Genomic DNA, 16585 nt, shown 5'->3' on the forward strand with positions numbered 1-16585 from the left:
CCTGCAGCAGGGCAGAAGTAGTCACTGCAGTTACCACTGCAGTAATGGCAGCCGCCCAGGATGGCAGCGGCCACATATGAGAGAAGCCAGGTTACATATCCCTGTGTCTTTGTTGAGATTTTCCATCAGATAGTGACACCCTGCAGTCACAAACCAGTTTCTATAACCTCCCTACTCATCAGACTGCTCTTCAGACCCTTGCAGTCCCTGAAGTGTTACTTTAGATGGTGCTAGAAGGATTTTGTGGGAGGTAAATTTGCAACGTGCAGCAGTAATGTTGCTCCGCTGTTACAGCCCTACCCCACTGGTTCTAAGGTGAGTTCCTGAAACCATCACACAGCTCACATTGATGTTTACTACTGGAAAACATGACCGTGGCTCAGATGAGGACCAGAGATTAATTTTTTCACAGGAATGTTGCCTATTTTTATCATGATTGTCACTCTGCTCTTAGTCATGTGAATCTGTTTTATTAGGATTTATTTTTAAGGATATCAATGCCCAGCAGTGACGTCCAACCACTGATCCTCCTCCAAAGTTTTATGTTCTGCATTTCAAATTTGTTCTCAAAAAGCAGCACATCTTCTACAACTAGAATGGCCGTCTGAGGCGGCAGACCCACGCTGAAGCAGCGCCACCAAGGAACTCACGCTCCCATTGATTACTATGGTGTTCAAAACTTTGAAGTCCGAGAAAAACTGAACGGGTGTGCGGATCATCACCAAAATCTAATCGATTCTTCCCTGTCACTATCCCAATATGGAACCCTCTACATAAACCCTTGCCCATTTCATTGGCGTGGGTAAAAATTCAAGAACAGATGAAAAACAAAGTCACTGACATCTGTTGGTCTGGAAAGGGTTACACAGACATCTCTAAGGCTTTGGGACTCCAGACTCAGAGATCGCATGGATGGGTCATCCAGTAGGTCACAGAAGACATGATTTGCTGCTTCAGGACCTGAACGACATGCTACAATGGATGGAACCATGGATACTGATCTCTACCAGAAAATTCTGAAGGAGAATTCCTGGCCATTCTTGACCTCAAGCTCAAGCTTACTTGGGTTGTGCAGCAGGATCCAAAACACACTAAATGAAGGTTTGGAGTGGTCTACTCAAAGTCTGAACTTAAATCTGATTGAGATGCTGTGGTGTGACCTTAAACAGGCTGTTCATGCTGGAAAACCCCCAATATGGCTGAATTACAACAACAAAAGAGTGGGACAGCGTTCCTTCACAGAGATGTGAAAGACTCATAGTAAGTTATCATGAATGCATGCTTGCAGTTGATGCCCCCAAGGATGGAACAACCAGATATTAGGTTTAGGGGGTGAAGACTTTTTCACACAGGGCCAGGCAGGTTTGGATGGCTTTGTCCCTTCATAAATGAAATCATTAAAAACTGACTTCTGTATTTACTCAGCTGACAGATATGTAAAGAAACAGGAAGGGGGTTACTTTCTCACAGCACTGTAGCATTGCTGTGGTGTACTCTCATGTACTGGTGTCTATTTGAATACTAGTGGTATAAATTCAACAGCAGCTCATTCATCCATAGCAGGATGGAAAGAGCTGGGTAAACAGCTTTCAAATCACTTCACCACAGCAGTGCTTAATAAAGGCATCAATTTATTATATTGATTTGGTTGTCCATTGCAACCACTAAAGAACGTCAGCCCTGTGAATACTGCTGGTGAATTTATGGCTGCAGTAGAATCAGACCACCACCACGCATGCATTTCATAAACATTCTTATACCAGTCATTGAGCTACAGGCTGTGTTGGTGTCTTTATGTTTACAGCTCCAATCTCACTGATTTATGATGCTAGGGTTGAGTAAATAGCCACTCATATCATCATTGCTGCTTCTTCAACTTGTGTTGGTTGATGAAGTGTTTGTTCAAGGAAATCTGAATCCACATTTCTTATAAAGTCATGGATAAACTGTACACACTTTAAGCTTTGGTTTAACCCACAATTTCCTCATAGGACGACTGCGCCGCGCATCAAAGCGCCACAGGTGAGCAACCTCACCCACTGGAAGTGTGTCTAGAGCGCTGCGCTGCGGCGCGCAGCCCTGATCAGCAGGAAGAGATCACGGGAGAACTGCGAGTTCACGCAGGAATAGTATGTCAGCAGTGAACTGTTTTATCTTTGGGGTTAATTTATCATCCTTTCTGGTATAAGTCCATGATATTATTGCTTCCACCACTGGGTAAGTACATTAGGAAGTTAAAAGGTTAATGTTAGCCTAAAGTACCTGTGGTTTTATGTAACATTCTTTGGCTAAATGTCCTCAAAAGTTCACTTTTCCTTGTCCATGGCGCCGTTGTAGCTCTGTGACCCACTGACCTCTCGGGGACCCTTTGCTCTCGCTGCAGGATGAGACGTAATGTTGATATAGTGATGATTTATTCTACACTTGTGACTTCCTGACCCGGTTTGGCAGCTGCCGGCGATAAAAATAGACCAGCAGCGTATCTCGAACGAAGCGGAGTGAAGTGTTGGTCCAGGCATGCGTCGCTGTAGTTTGGTGGAGGGGGGATTATGGTGTGGGCTTGTTCTTCAGGAGCTGGGCTTGGCCCCTTAGTTCCAGTCAAAGGAACTCTGAATGCTTCAGCATACCAAGAGATTCTGGACAATTCCATGCTCCCAACTTTGTGGGAACAGTTTGAGGATGGCCCCTTCCTGTTCCAACATGACTGTGCACCAGTGCACAAAGCAAGGTCCATAAAGACATGGAGGAGAGAGTTTGGTGTGGATCAACTTGACTGGCCTGCACAGAGTCCTGACCTCAACCCCATAGAACACCTTTGGGATGAATTAGAGCAGAGACTGAGAGCCAGGCCTTCTGGTCCAACATCAGTGTGTGACCTCACAAATACAATTCTGGAGGAATGCTGAAAAATGCCCATAAACACACTCCTAAACCTTGTGGAAAGCCTTCCCAGAAGAGCTGAAGCTGTTATAGCTGCAAACGGTGGACCCACGTCATATTAAACCCTGTGGATTAAGAATGGGATGTCACTGAAGTTCATATGTGAGTCAAGGCAGGTGAGCAAATACTTTTGGTAATATTGTGTATTTGATACCCATTCCCCTGCATTATCTCTAGTTGTGTAGACTCTAAGAAGAAAAAATTGTTCCTAATTCAAAATTTTCTTCAATTGGCAAAGAGAAACTGAATCAAGTTTGCTCAACTTAATTTAACAAAGTGTAACTCAATTAAACTTCATTCTACTTTTTAAATAGAGTTCAAAAAACTCAATTCAATTGTTTGTTATCAACTGAAGCATTTCTATGTCTACAGTTTCCTTTTTAGAATATTATTCAGAACAAGGAGATGGATCTTGACAAGAAAAGCCATTTCCACGTCGATGTGCGTACAGGAGAACCAAATAGACGAGGCTGTTGGTTGAATGGAGTCTACTTTTCCAGGGCAAACATCTGTACTGGTTAAAAAGTGTCACAGTTTTTATAGCACTGGATGGATGTCCATTACATCAGTGCTGACAGAATAAATGCATCAAATCTCCACTGGGTGATTTCCCAAAGTTTATATGCCAGTCCATTTACAAAGCTAAATCAGTTTAACCCTGTGAACTACTAGGGTGAAGCACAGCCTCACCAAATGTGACCCATCTGTCTGCTGGACAGAAAAAATCTGGCTGACAACATTTGAGGCCAAAAACAGCATATTTACACAATCCCCAGCTGTCCTTTAATCCAGCAGTACATGCTCTAAAGCAGCTTAATTTTTCAAAGTAGCAACTGACAGTTCTCTGGCAGTGGTAGGTCAACCAATCTGAGATCTATGAGGGCTTATCGTTTGGTTTTGCTTGGCATTATTCTAGATTTCTACTCTCCAGTACATTGTGTTTCTAATACGACGTATGATAAAACCTGTTGGAGTCTGTTTATGAATAACGTGCTGAAAATATGGATGCTGAAAAGGGAGATGGGCACCAGAAGAGGCATGTCAAAGAGTCCCTCACCTGGATGCACCTGCTTCTGCTAACAAAGCAGAGCAGAGAATGGTAAATGGTTTTTTTTTGTCATCTGACAGCTCAAAGTGCTTTTAGACCGCAGGTCACCCCCCCACGTACACCCTTTCACTCCACATTCACACACTGAAGGCAGACTTAGCTACGGAGGACTGGCCATCAGTATTAGCTAGACCCATTCAAACGCATCCATACCCAAAATGTGTCTAATGTTATCTGAGTGAACTCTGGGTTAAATTTCAGGCCAGGTCAGGTGTGGGAGCATGGGGAGATACTTCGCCTTGGTCTTGTACTGCTCTGGCCTCCTGATGGCCTGTGCCAGGCCCGTGCCTCATCTCTCCAGGTATCCTCCATGCTGCCCGCTCCACATGCACGCAGTTGCCTGCAGCATCTGGACCAGTCCACCAGGTCCTGGGCACCCAGTATGCAGGGAGCTGGATGAGGCTTAGGAAAGTGCATAAGGTGCATGTCCTCACTCTCCTGAGCGCGTCAGGATTAAAAACACGGTCTAACAATGATACCCACAGATATGCTGAAGAGAGGTCATCTCAAAGGAGTACAGACGGCGCCTATGACCATAAGTCAATATCCAGGCCTCACAAGAGTAAGGAAAGACCGAAAGGACCAAAGACCGAAAGACTCTGAGATGCTTCTGCATGCTCAGGTACCAGGAACGCCATCTTGCACAGTGAACCCATCAACCATGCACCAGTCCAGGTCTGCAGTTAGTTTCAGCCTCACAGTCAGCGAAATGATGGATTCCACTGCTGAGGTAGGTGATCTGTTCCACAGCGTCTCACCTTTCACAGACACAGATTTGATGGCAGCATCCAAGGCACCCAAATACCTAGATCTTTGTTTTGACCAGGAGACATGCACTCTAAATGTTACCAGCTTAGTTTGCTTTGAGTTTAACCTGAGAATTAAGCGCACATGGTCGAGTGGTTTAAGGCGTGCAGGCTCGAATCCAGTCTGTGGCCCTTTACCGCATGTCTCTTCCCCATTTCTGAGTCTATCCACTGTCCACCTCTGTCCAATAAAGGCAGGAAAATGTTTAATCTGAGAATTGAAATATTAAGGATGTTCAATGACATCTGACTACTTGGCTGTCTCAGAATATGACGTATGTGCTCACCAAGCCATAAACAGCACTTTGTCACATCTCCACACAGGACTTCTGGAGCTCAGTCAGAGTGGCCATCAGGGTCTTGTTCTCCTCTCTTACTACGGTCCTTCTACCCTGACCAGCTCTTGGAAGAGTCCTGGTTGGTCCAAACTTCTTCCATTTGACATTCATGGAGGCCACTGTGCTGCTTTTAGTCATCTTCCCCAGATCTGTGAGCTCTGCAGCTCCTCTGACCTCATGGCTTGGTTTTGCTCTAATATCATTGTCAGCTGTAAGTCTTTCCATAGAGAGGTGTGTGCCTTTAAAACCATGTCAAATCAGTTTAATTTAGCACAGGTGAACTCCAATCAAGGTGTAGAAACATCTCAGCAAAGATTTATATTTTTAATACATTTGCAAAAATGTCTGAAATCTGTTTTCACTGTAGCGTCAGGCTGCAACATAAGAAAACTGAAAAAGTGAAGGAGGTCTGAGTACTTTCTGAATGAGCTGTATACCCCTCAGCCTCAGTTTAACAGAACAGTCCAAAAACTCTTAAATGAACATTATTTCAACCCCGCTGCCAGGGAGTTTCAGTCAAAATATCAACAAAATAGTGACAACATCTCCTCATAACTGTCCATGCTGTTGTAGAATTTCCTCCTCATAGCAGTGGCATAGGGAGGGTTCTCCACCAGCTCTCTGTACACATCTCTGACATGAGGCTCTGTTGGAAAGTTTACCAAGTTTTTAGGCACATGTGCCCCAAAAATACCACTTTAGATTATTATATTTTTGCCTCTCTGTGATAGGCGGAGTGTAAACATTAACCAGCTGGAGCTGCAGCTCATCATAGTGGTCAATGCTAGCTGTCTGTGAAGCTCTTTCTGCCCTCCAGGCCTTCATTTGTCTGGAACCTTTAAATACTCTCTGTGGTGACGTGAGGAAATGTGATGTGACCAGGCGTGCTATTACAGCATCTACTCACAAACACCTTTATCATACAGGTGCAGAAGAGAACACCGATGCTCCCCCCTCTCTCAGCAGGTTACATGGGTGGTCAACAAGTAAACCCTGGGGCAAATGCCTGGTACACACTAACAGTTTTCATACTCTAACAACATGACCAGGAACTAGAAACCCAGTAAACCAACACACCTGCAGGTACAGAGTCCCCTCATCATCTACTGAGGTAGTTTAACATGATTCTAACCAGGTAATGCTAACCTGATGTCCTTTACTTCTGCACACAAACACCTGCATTAAAGGCATGTCAGTCATCTGACACACAGCTGTTCTTCCTTTTTTTCTGTTTTTTTAGGTTAGCCCTGATACACTATGTTTCCAATCCTGGTTTTAAAATATATATGTACATACATATATGCAATTTTAAAAATGTCAGAGCAGACAGGGGCCCAAGCCGTCCCCCCAAGGGGTTCCCCAGACCTCAGGTTGGGAACCACTGGCCTAGAGCCCAATATGATCAACCTGAAACCTGAAACAGTCACTGTCTACAGCCGGCCAACAGCGTTCCCCTAGAGTCATGTTTGAGTCTAGAGAAAAATCCTTCCAGTCACACAGGATGTTTTCATGTTTTCAGCCCAGATTTAAAATCCTAACAGGATTATCTACAGTTCATTTTTCTCATTAAATAAAAGACGTGTGAGAGCGAGGAAAGGAAAGAGAGCAGCAGGTGATAAAGATGGTTCGATTTCAATAACACTAATTTTTAAAAACGTTTTAAAACAAGTTAACCTAGAGAAAACCCGGACTAAACCTTTAATTATACTTTCAAATAAGGCTGTCAGGATTAATGAAACTAATCACAATTAACTATGATGCACAGCTGGTGCAGTATTTTTTTAACTGCATGCCTTACTGGCTCTTTTCACAGAGTGTCTCTACAGCTGCAGTCCTGAAATAAACCCACAACTGCTCCTGAAAGTCTCATTTCACTTTAAAAACTCATCGGACGAGTCAGAAATCATCTGAACCTTAAAACACTTGGCTTTTTACCTTTCCCTGATTTCCTTTTCAACCCATGACAAGTTCCTTTTTCCATGCTTGCGTCCATGTTAAAATCATCATATATAAAAGCTGGTCTGTGTGTAAACAGGAAGTCAGTTTCTCTTACTCTAGGACCGTGGAAAAATCAAAAAACACATGAAAACAGTTTTGTATTACAAAACAGTGGAAATTAAAAATGTGACATAAAGAGTGTGATTAATCATGATTAACCTCAGAAATCCTGAGATCAATCACAGTTAAAAATGTTAATTTTCAACAGCCCTACTTTGAAATATTTAGCCTGACTTTTCCAAAAGCTGTTTCAAACCTTTCACTTGAAATAAGAGAAGAATATTATTCTAATAGTTGTAGTGCTGGTGTAATATTTGGTTTAATTCTATAAGAGGAAAATGAATTGTGTGTGAATGTTTATCGGACCGGCCTCCACAGATGAAAGCAGCCGTGACACTGTAGAGAAAATGTGGGATTTATCGGATGAATGGTGATCTGTTGTGATCCCCTGTGTTCAAATCGAGTTATTTATCTGATAATCGACCTCAGGATGCACAGCTTCAGTGTGAGTGTAGCTTTAATCAGACAATATTAAAACCTCTGCTTCTCCTCTCAGGCTGAGTCTGAAAGTCGTTATAGACAGTATTTCGCATGCGTTTTTTCCGGATCCATAATCCAAAAAAATGTCACGAACTCGGACCTTGCACACTGGAGCCCATGCGTTTTAATTTGCCTTCACTGTGAAAATTCGTGGTATGTGCCAAATAGTTTCGTACTGTGAGCCTGTGTCTCTGTCACTCCTTTAAAATCCTGCTGGATCCATCCTGACACAGAGCTTCATACAGCACACGCTCATGCTTCATAGCGCTGATCCACGTTGGAGAAATAGAGAGAGCAACTTTATAATTCAGTCTCTGTTCTGACCTGTGATCAGGCTACAACCTATGCCTTTATCTGTCACATTTCCATGGCTGATTCCACATCATACACGGGAACGCTACGGTGTTTGAAGTGAGGTTTCAGAGAGAGAGGGTCAGGCAGGGCTGAGCAAACGAGGAGGAAGCAGCGGGCACTGATTTGGATCATCAGTCACCCATTTAAATGACTTAATATGAAATTTTGCATAAAATCAAACCTGTTCCCAGAAAAAAAATAAATAAATGAAATAAAATATGCAGGCGAAAATTTCGGCATGGTATGCAAACACCATTAGAACAACATGAGCTCGATTTTACTTTTTAACGTGCGAAAAAATTTGGGAGAAACAATCAGACCCAGTGTGCAAAGGCCTTCAAGTGTCTGCCAAGATCCTGTTTAGAAGGGTTTATGGTGTTTCACAGCATCACCATGCTGCTGCTTTCTTCAAGCATCAAGAACGTTTACGTAGAGATGGAACAAGGACGAATACAAAGCTGCACAAACTTCTGCCCCATAGTTTGTCTTTGAGCAGTGAAACGGTATTAAAGTTTCTGAGTCAGCCGTTTTCCACCATCTGGAGTACCTGACTGACTTTCAGCAAGATGCTAAAGTGACTAAGAGTTGAAGGATTTTAAAACCTTTTACATTTCAAACAATATTGACTTTTTGATGTCAGAAATGAGGAGTTTTTAATATCACAGAGAATTGATTGTTTGCAGGTAGAGAGAAGGTATGAGGAGAGAAAGAGCCCAGTGTGGAGGGAGGGAGGGAGCGCTGCAGTGCTGACCGCTGCTGGACTCATCCATCCAGAACATGCTAAGCTGCTCTGCCTCACTTCTTTGGAATCAAGACAAGTTTGGAGCGAATTCCTTCATGACTCTGAAGAACAAATCTGAAGACTATCAGCTCAGCGTGAACCTCTTCACTGCTGTGTCTTCACGCTCCCATCACAGCCATGTTCTCCTTAAATTACAACTCTTTTAATCAGCAATCTAACTTTGCACGTTTACCAAACAAAAAAGGCGTATTTGATTATCCAAAGCTACAAAGCAGTGTTACTCAACCCTTAAAATACCTTTGCAAGAGCCACACTCTAAGTCAGGGGTGTCGGACTCAGTCACAGCAGGGGCCGGATTCTGACTTTGGGTCTAACCTGAGGGCCTAGCAGGGTCAAGATTTAACCATAAAACGTCAACCTCACTTTCACCAGAAATGAATTATGGGGGGGGGGGGACTTAACACTGATGATAAATGATTTTGATATTAAAAAAGTCAACATGATAAGTCCAAAGGCTCAAAATCTGAGATGAAAAAGTCAAACTTATTGGTTCAAAAGGTAAAAACATGACATTTAAATTCAAAATATTGTATTTAAAAGGCAAATATATGCAATGGAAAGTTGAAATCCTGATTTTTGATGGTGAAAATATGAGATAAAAGTCTAAATCATAAGTTTAAAGGGTAAAATATTGTATAAAATTCAAAATTGTGAGTTTTACAGGTCAAAAAAATAAGAAACAATTATTATTCATTAGTTTTAAAGGTTAAAATAAGATTGTTAGAATTTGAAAATCTCAAAATATGAGACAAAATTCAAAATCATGAGTTTTAAAAAGCCAAAATATTGCTCAAAATTTTAAATTGTTGACCTGAAGGGTCAAAATATGAGAGAAAAAGTCAAAATTATGAGATGAAAAGGTCAAAATGTAAGATAAAATAAAAAAATATGAGTTTAAAAGATGAAACTTTTACTTAAAATTCAAAGTTGTTATTCTAAAAGGTCAAAATATAATATATAATATATATTATAATATAATATATATAAAAATTTAAAACCATAACTCTGAGTCATAATTGTGAGATAAACATTGAAAATACGAAATGAAAACCAATTTCTTCTCCACATTCTAGAATTTTAATCAAATAATTTCTACTCTGTAATTTTTATAACTTATCTGGGCTATTTTAAATCATCATGGTCAAGTTTGCATTTTTGTACTGGAGGAAATCTGCAGACCTCATACTGGGTGGGCTGGTTATAATAAAAATATGATCTGGGTCAACTTTACCTGTCATTAAAGTGCCTTGATTTTAATAAATAGCACTGATCAATGACTGTGAGTTAACCTCTGACACTGAACAGCTTATTAACCACAGATAGAAAACTAAATCACTGTTGGACAACCATCGTCACATAGAAAATTGTCTTTGGACTGATTGCTAAAAATCCCAAATGTCCTCATCACTGTATTCTTCTACATTAAAGCACTGAGATTACCTTTAGACATTTAACAGTGGTAAATGTTGTTTTCCCTGTTGTCTCCATGCTGAAGGTTGATCTATGACTACTGCTGCAGTAGAGAGAAGGTATTTCCATTGCAGCATCTGTTTATGGCTGGTGTGAAATAAAACAGTGGGAAAATCAAGGCTTTCTAATGGGGTAAATCTGACCTGCATGACGGTTCTAGATATAAATGTCCATTAAATAAATTTAGGTTTAGTCAAAGGTTTATTTTTATGACACCAGGTGCTATTTAACAGACTTTTAGGAAAATTCAAATACTGACAGTCTTTAAAACTGTAGACACATCAAGTAAGATACAATTAAAGAACAGCCTTGAGTAAATTTTACCCACTGGCAGTTCTAGTGTTAAAGGCAAAAGGCAGCTTAATTGTGTGAAAAGTGGGAGAAATGGCATAAAAGGGTGAAAGATAACAAATAGTAAAAAGTGTCAAAACTGGTTTAAAAGGGGCAAAAACTGGATAAAAGTGTCAAAAAACTGGTTTAAAAAGGGCACAAACTGAATAAAAGTGTCAAAAACTGGTTTAAAAGGGGCAAAAACTGAATAAAAGTGTCAAAAACTGGTTTAAAAGGGGCAAAAACTGAATAAAAGTGTCAAAAACTGGTTTAAAAAGGGCACAAACTGAATAAAAGTGTCAAAAAACTGGTTTAAAAAGGGCACAAACTGAATAAAAGTGTCAAAAACTGGTTTAAAAAGGGCACAAACTGAATAAAAGTGTCAAAAACTGGTTTAAAAAGGGCACAAACTGAATAAAAGTGTCAAAAACTGGTTTAAAAGGGGCAAAAACTGAATAAAAGTGTGAAAAAACTGGTTTAAAAAGGGCACAAACTGAATAAAAGTGTCAAAAACTGGTTTAAAAGGGGCAAAAACTGGATAAAAGTGTCAAAAACTGGTTTAAACAGGGGCAAAAACTGGATAAAAGTGTCAAAAACTGGTTTAAACAGGAGCAAAAACTGGATAAAAGTGTCAAAAACTGGTTTAAACAGGGGAAAAAACTGGATAAAAGTGTCAAAAACTGGTTTAAACAGGGGCAAAAACTGGACAAAAGTGTCAAAAACTGGTTTAAACAGGGGCAAAAACTGGATAAAAGTGTCAAAAACTGGTTTAAAAAGGGCGCAAACTAGATTAAAGTGTCAAAAACTGGATCAAAGTGTCAAAAACTGGTTTAAACAGGGGCAAAAACTGGATAAAAGTGTCAAAAACTGGTTTAAACAGGGGCAAAAACTGGATAAAAGTGTCAAAAACTGGTTTAAACAGGGGAAAAAACTGGATAAAAGTGTCAAAAACTGGTTTAAAAAGGGCGCAAACTAGATTAAAGTGTCAAAAACTGGTTTAAAAGGGGCAAAAACTGGATAAAAGTGTCAAAAACTGGTTTAGAAAGGGGGAAAACTGGATAAAAGTGTCAAAAACTGGTTTAGAAAGGGGGAAAACTGGATAAAAGTGTCAAAAACTGTTTTAAAAAGGGCACAAACTGAATAAAAGTGTCAAAAAACTGGTTTAGAAAGGGGGAAAACTGGATAAAAGTGTCAAAAACTGGTTTAAAAAGGGCACAAACTGGATAAAAGTGTCAAAAACTGGTTTAAAAAGGGGAAAAACTGGATAAAAGTGAAAATAAAAACTGCAAATAAGGGCAATGGAAACATACAGGCAAAAAAAAGTTGACCATTAATTTGGACAGTTCAAGCCGACTGTATGAGTGTGGGAAACAAACTGATTAATGTGACGTGCGATAGATAATTTCTGAGGTCAAAGTTTCCTCTTTTTTAGGTTTTCTGGGGGCATAAAGAGCCACAAATCATCACAACAGAGCCACACATTGAGTATGACTGCTATAAAGCTTCTGTTTGATGCTTAATCCGTATCTTTAAGTAACAGGATGTCTGCAGCAGGTCCATGTGCTTGTTTCACACCTGAGCAGCTTTATTCTCTCTCTTTTGTAGAGCTAAATCCATCTAAACTTCTCAGACTTCTATTATTCCCTCTGCAGACATGTTGGCCATGCTGACACATGTACAGGAGCACAAAGTCAAATCTGAGTGTGAGCCCATACACCTCTAAAGATGGACAGAAAGCTTGCTGTACTTGTGAACTGTGCAGCAGAAGACATGATAAACATTACATTTGGAGAACGCTGGCCAGGCAAGTTCATTTAAAGAAACAGAGTTCAAGGGTCACGATAAAGGAAAAGCCCATATATGTCAGGGCTGTCCAGATTAATCACAACTAAATTAGTATACTTTTTTAAAAACCACGATTAATCGCATGATTTATTTTCCTTTGCAGCACACTTTGGCTATGTTCGAACTGCAGTTAAAAGTGACCTGAATTAGTTTTTTTTGTTGCTCACGTGTGACTGGTACCTGATTTTTCTCCGACAGTGTGAACAGCGCACACTGAATCTGACCTTTTCCAATCGGAATCAGGCCACTCTGGAATCTGGTTCTGAGTCAGATACGTATCTGATCTTTTTGAAGTTGACTGCAGTGTGAACAGGCAAACAAAAAAATCAGATCTGAGAAAAGATCAGGATGGAGCATTAAGGCCTGCAGTGTGAACGTAGCCTCAGGCTGAGCCTGTGCAGCAGCAGTGATGATTATCAGACCCACACCGCTCCTTAAAGTCTCATTTCACTTTAAAACTCACAGACAGCTCCGTCAGTCCTCCTAACCTGAGGTTATCAAACATTTACTTTTTTACTTTAAGTTCACATTAAAATCTCTGCTCAAAAGCAGGTCTGTGTCCAACAGGAAGACCAGTCCCTTCAGCTTAAAACAGCAAAAAAGTCCAACATGAACAAAAGTGTTCGGGATGCAAATAGTGGAATTTTAAAATGCAAATGCAATTAACAACAGAAATTCTGAAGGTAACGGGAACTAAAAATTGTTATCTTATGACAGCCCTGATATTGGCGTTACTCAGCCTCACCCAAAGAGCCAAATAGCTGAAAAATGCCTTTGCAAGAGCCACAATGTGGCAGAAAGGGGCACAAAGTGTGAGAAATGTGTGAGAAGTTACCAAAAAATGAGTTTCAGGTGGCAAAAATGGTCAAAAAACAGCAAAACATGGCAAAAAAATGACTAAAATTTCCACTTTTATTTATTTATTTATATTTAATTTTTGAACCTTATTTTTTATTTTTGTATTTTTTTTACTTTTATTTATTTATTTATTTATTTATTTATTTATACTATTTTTGTATTTATTTCCATTTATATTTATGTTTTGTATTTAATTTTCGAATTTCCTTGGATTTTTTTTTTTAATTTATCATTTATTTATTTATTTATTCATTTATTCATTTATTTATTTTTTACTTTTATTTATTTATTTTTAATTTTGGCAGGTTTGGTCCTCCATACATTCTCGCTTAGCATGTAAGCCACACAAAATGTCCTTTTCTACTCAAGATAAAAAGACAAAAAGCAGATGCAGAACAGATAGTTCAACTACAGATAGATGGAGAAGGACACTTTTATATCTGTGCACACTCTGCAATAAGTTCACACTGGTGTGCAAGAAATACGATTCCAGAACAAAACAACTGGTGCTAACTTTGATTTTTCACTTAGCCTCAGTGTTTGCTCTGAGAAGATTTTAGTGTAACCTCATTTCATGAGCACCAATTTACCTGTACAGAACGAGAAAGCACCAAATTAGCATCACTAGCAGTGGTGTGGATTTCAGTCAAAGGTAGAAGACAAAAACGAAGCCGTTTACACACAGGATAAACAAACCCAAAACACTCTGATCGAATTCTTTCAAAAGACCATCCATATGTTATGCAGTAACATGGCGCTTCTTTGGGACAGCGGAGTGGAGCCGGTTTACAGAGGATCAGTCTGAATGTGGACCAGTCTCCACATTCACCTACAGCAGAGTGGAGCCGGTTTACAGAGGATCAGTCTGAATGTGGACCAGTCTCCACATCCACCCACAGCAGAGTGGAGCTGGTTTACAGAGGATCAGTCTGAGCATGTGGACCAGTCTCCACATTCACCTACAGCAGAGTGGAGCTGGTTTACAGAGGATCAGTCTGAATGTGGACCAGTCTCCACATTCACCTACAGCAGAGTGGAGCTGGTTTACAGAGGATCAGTCTGAATGTGGACCAGTCTCCACATCCACCTACAGCAGAGTGGAGCTGGTTTACAGAGGATCAGTCTGAATGTGGACCAGTCTCCACATTCACCTACAGCAGAGTGGAGCTGGTTTACAGAGGATCAGTCTGAATGTGGACCAGTCTCCACATTCACCCACAGCAGAGTGGAGCTGGTTTACAGAGGATCAGTCTGAATGTGGACCAGTCTCCACATTCACCCACAGCAGAGTGGAGCTGGTTTACAGAGGATCAGTCTGAGCATGTGGACCAGTCTCCACATCCACCCACAGCAGAGTGGAGCTGGTTTACAGAGGATCAGTCTGAATGTGGACCAGTCTCCACATTCACCTACAGCAGAGTGGAGCTGGTTTACAGAGGATCAGTCTGAATGTGGACCAGTCTCCACATCCACCCACAGCAGAGTGGAGCTGGTTTACAGAGGATCAGTCTGAATGTGGACCAGTCTCCACATTCACCTACAGCAGAGTGGAGCTGGTTTACAGAGGATCAGTCTGAATGTGGACCAGTCTCCACATCCACCCACAGCAGAGTGGAGCTGGTTTACAGAGGATCAGTCTGAATGTGGACCAGTCTCCACATTCACCTACAGCAGAGTGGAGCTGGTTTACAGAGGATCAGTCTGAATGTGGACCAGTCTCCACATCCACCTACAGCAGAGTGGAGCTGGTTTACAGAGGATCAGTCTGAATGTGGACCAGTCTCCACATCCACCTACAGCAAGTGGAGCTGGTTTTACAGAGGATCAGTCTGAATGTGGACCAGTCTCACATCCACCCACAGCAGAGTGGAGCTGGTTTACAGAGGATCAGTCTGAATGTGGACCAGTCTCCACATTCACCTACAGCAGAGTGGAGCTGGTTTACAGAGGATCAGTCTGAATGTGGACCAGTCTCCACATTCACCCACAGCAGAGTGGAGCTGGTTTACAGAGGATCAGTCTGAATGTGGACCAGTCTCCACATTCACCTACAGCAGAGTGGAGCTGGTTTACAGAGGATCAGTCTGAATGTGGACCAGTCTCCACATCCACCTACAGCAGAGTGGAGCTGGTTTACAGAGGATCAGTCTGAATGTGGACCAGTCTCCACATCCACCTACAGCAGAGTGGAGCTGGTTTACAGAGGATCAGTCTGAATGTGGACCAGTCTCCACATCCACCTACAGCAGAGTGGAGCTGGTTTACAGAGGATCAGTCTGAATGTGGACCAGTCTCCACATTCACCTACAGCAGAGTGGAGCTGGTTTACAGAGGATCAGTCTGAGCATGTGGACCAGTCTCCACAAGTTTGAGAAAGCAGCGCGTGCACGGATCAGCACTTCCGTGTTCTTTCTTATCAGTTAAGTGCTAATAAAGGTGATTGGGTTTCTTAGATCGATGCTGAAGGAAAGGAACCCTACAACAACCATTACTCATCGTAAATCTTTTATTGGCTCGTGCCTCTCCGGGGCAGACAAGCCCACAGCTTTCCTACACTGATGCTGAAGCCAGAATGCATCATATCCGCGCGAGCACAGTCACAAATCAAATCTTATCAGATAGAAAAGCATCAACAACAGCTGCTTCATCCTTAAAGGGGGTAACCCTCTGCGCCATGGCGCGCGCTGCGTCCATACTCAGATTCATCCACACAGAAATGGTCCTACCTCGCTCATGGTGCTCGCAGCTGCGGTTTCCGGCGGCGTCAGCTCGACAGCAGAAGTTTCAGCAACAGTAGTCTACAGGAGAGTGGCTCGATGCGGACACACACGCTTTATAAAGCTCCGCTCCTCCGTCTAAGCACGTCACCAATAAACCAATAGGAATGCCGTGGGCAAGTGTGTCTCCCAAGTCACCACCCAGCTCCCTCAGATATTCATCCGCTGCAGAAGCCTTTTTCATGGTGATCAGCCAAACGCAGCTTCGCTCCTCTTAACGAACATCTGCGCGTAAACGAGCACGAGCAGTTCTGTCATCAACAGGGGAAACCTACTGATGTGAGCACGTGCACCACTGTCCCTCCAGCCTGGGCTCTACAGCAAAGAGAAAGGACTAGAAATAGTCAGTTCAGAACTGTGCTCTCCCTTTATCATCTTTAGTTTAAAGTCATGGTCACTGCAGGGTTAAATCTCCCAGG

General features: G+C 41.6%; 1 protein-coding gene across 1 annotated transcript in view; it reads right to left on the minus strand.

The window, feature by feature from the left end:
* pcp4b (Purkinje cell protein 4b) overlaps positions 1-16231 on the minus strand; it is a 59527-nt gene extending 43296 nt beyond the window's left edge. Inside the window, exon 1 of the mRNA XM_041812735.1 lies at positions 16116-16231. Coding sequence (XP_041668669.1) covers positions 16116-16124 — 9 coding nt within the window. The 5' untranslated portion in view covers positions 16125-16231. The remainder of the gene's footprint in view (positions 1-16115) is intronic.
* Between the last annotated feature and the right edge of the window lie 354 nt (positions 16232-16585).

The sequence above is a fragment of the Cheilinus undulatus genome, linkage group 2, assembly GCF_018320785.1.
Source record: "Cheilinus undulatus linkage group 2, ASM1832078v1, whole genome shotgun sequence".
NCBI classification, from domain to species: Eukaryota; Metazoa; Chordata; class Actinopteri; order Labriformes; family Labridae; genus Cheilinus; species Cheilinus undulatus.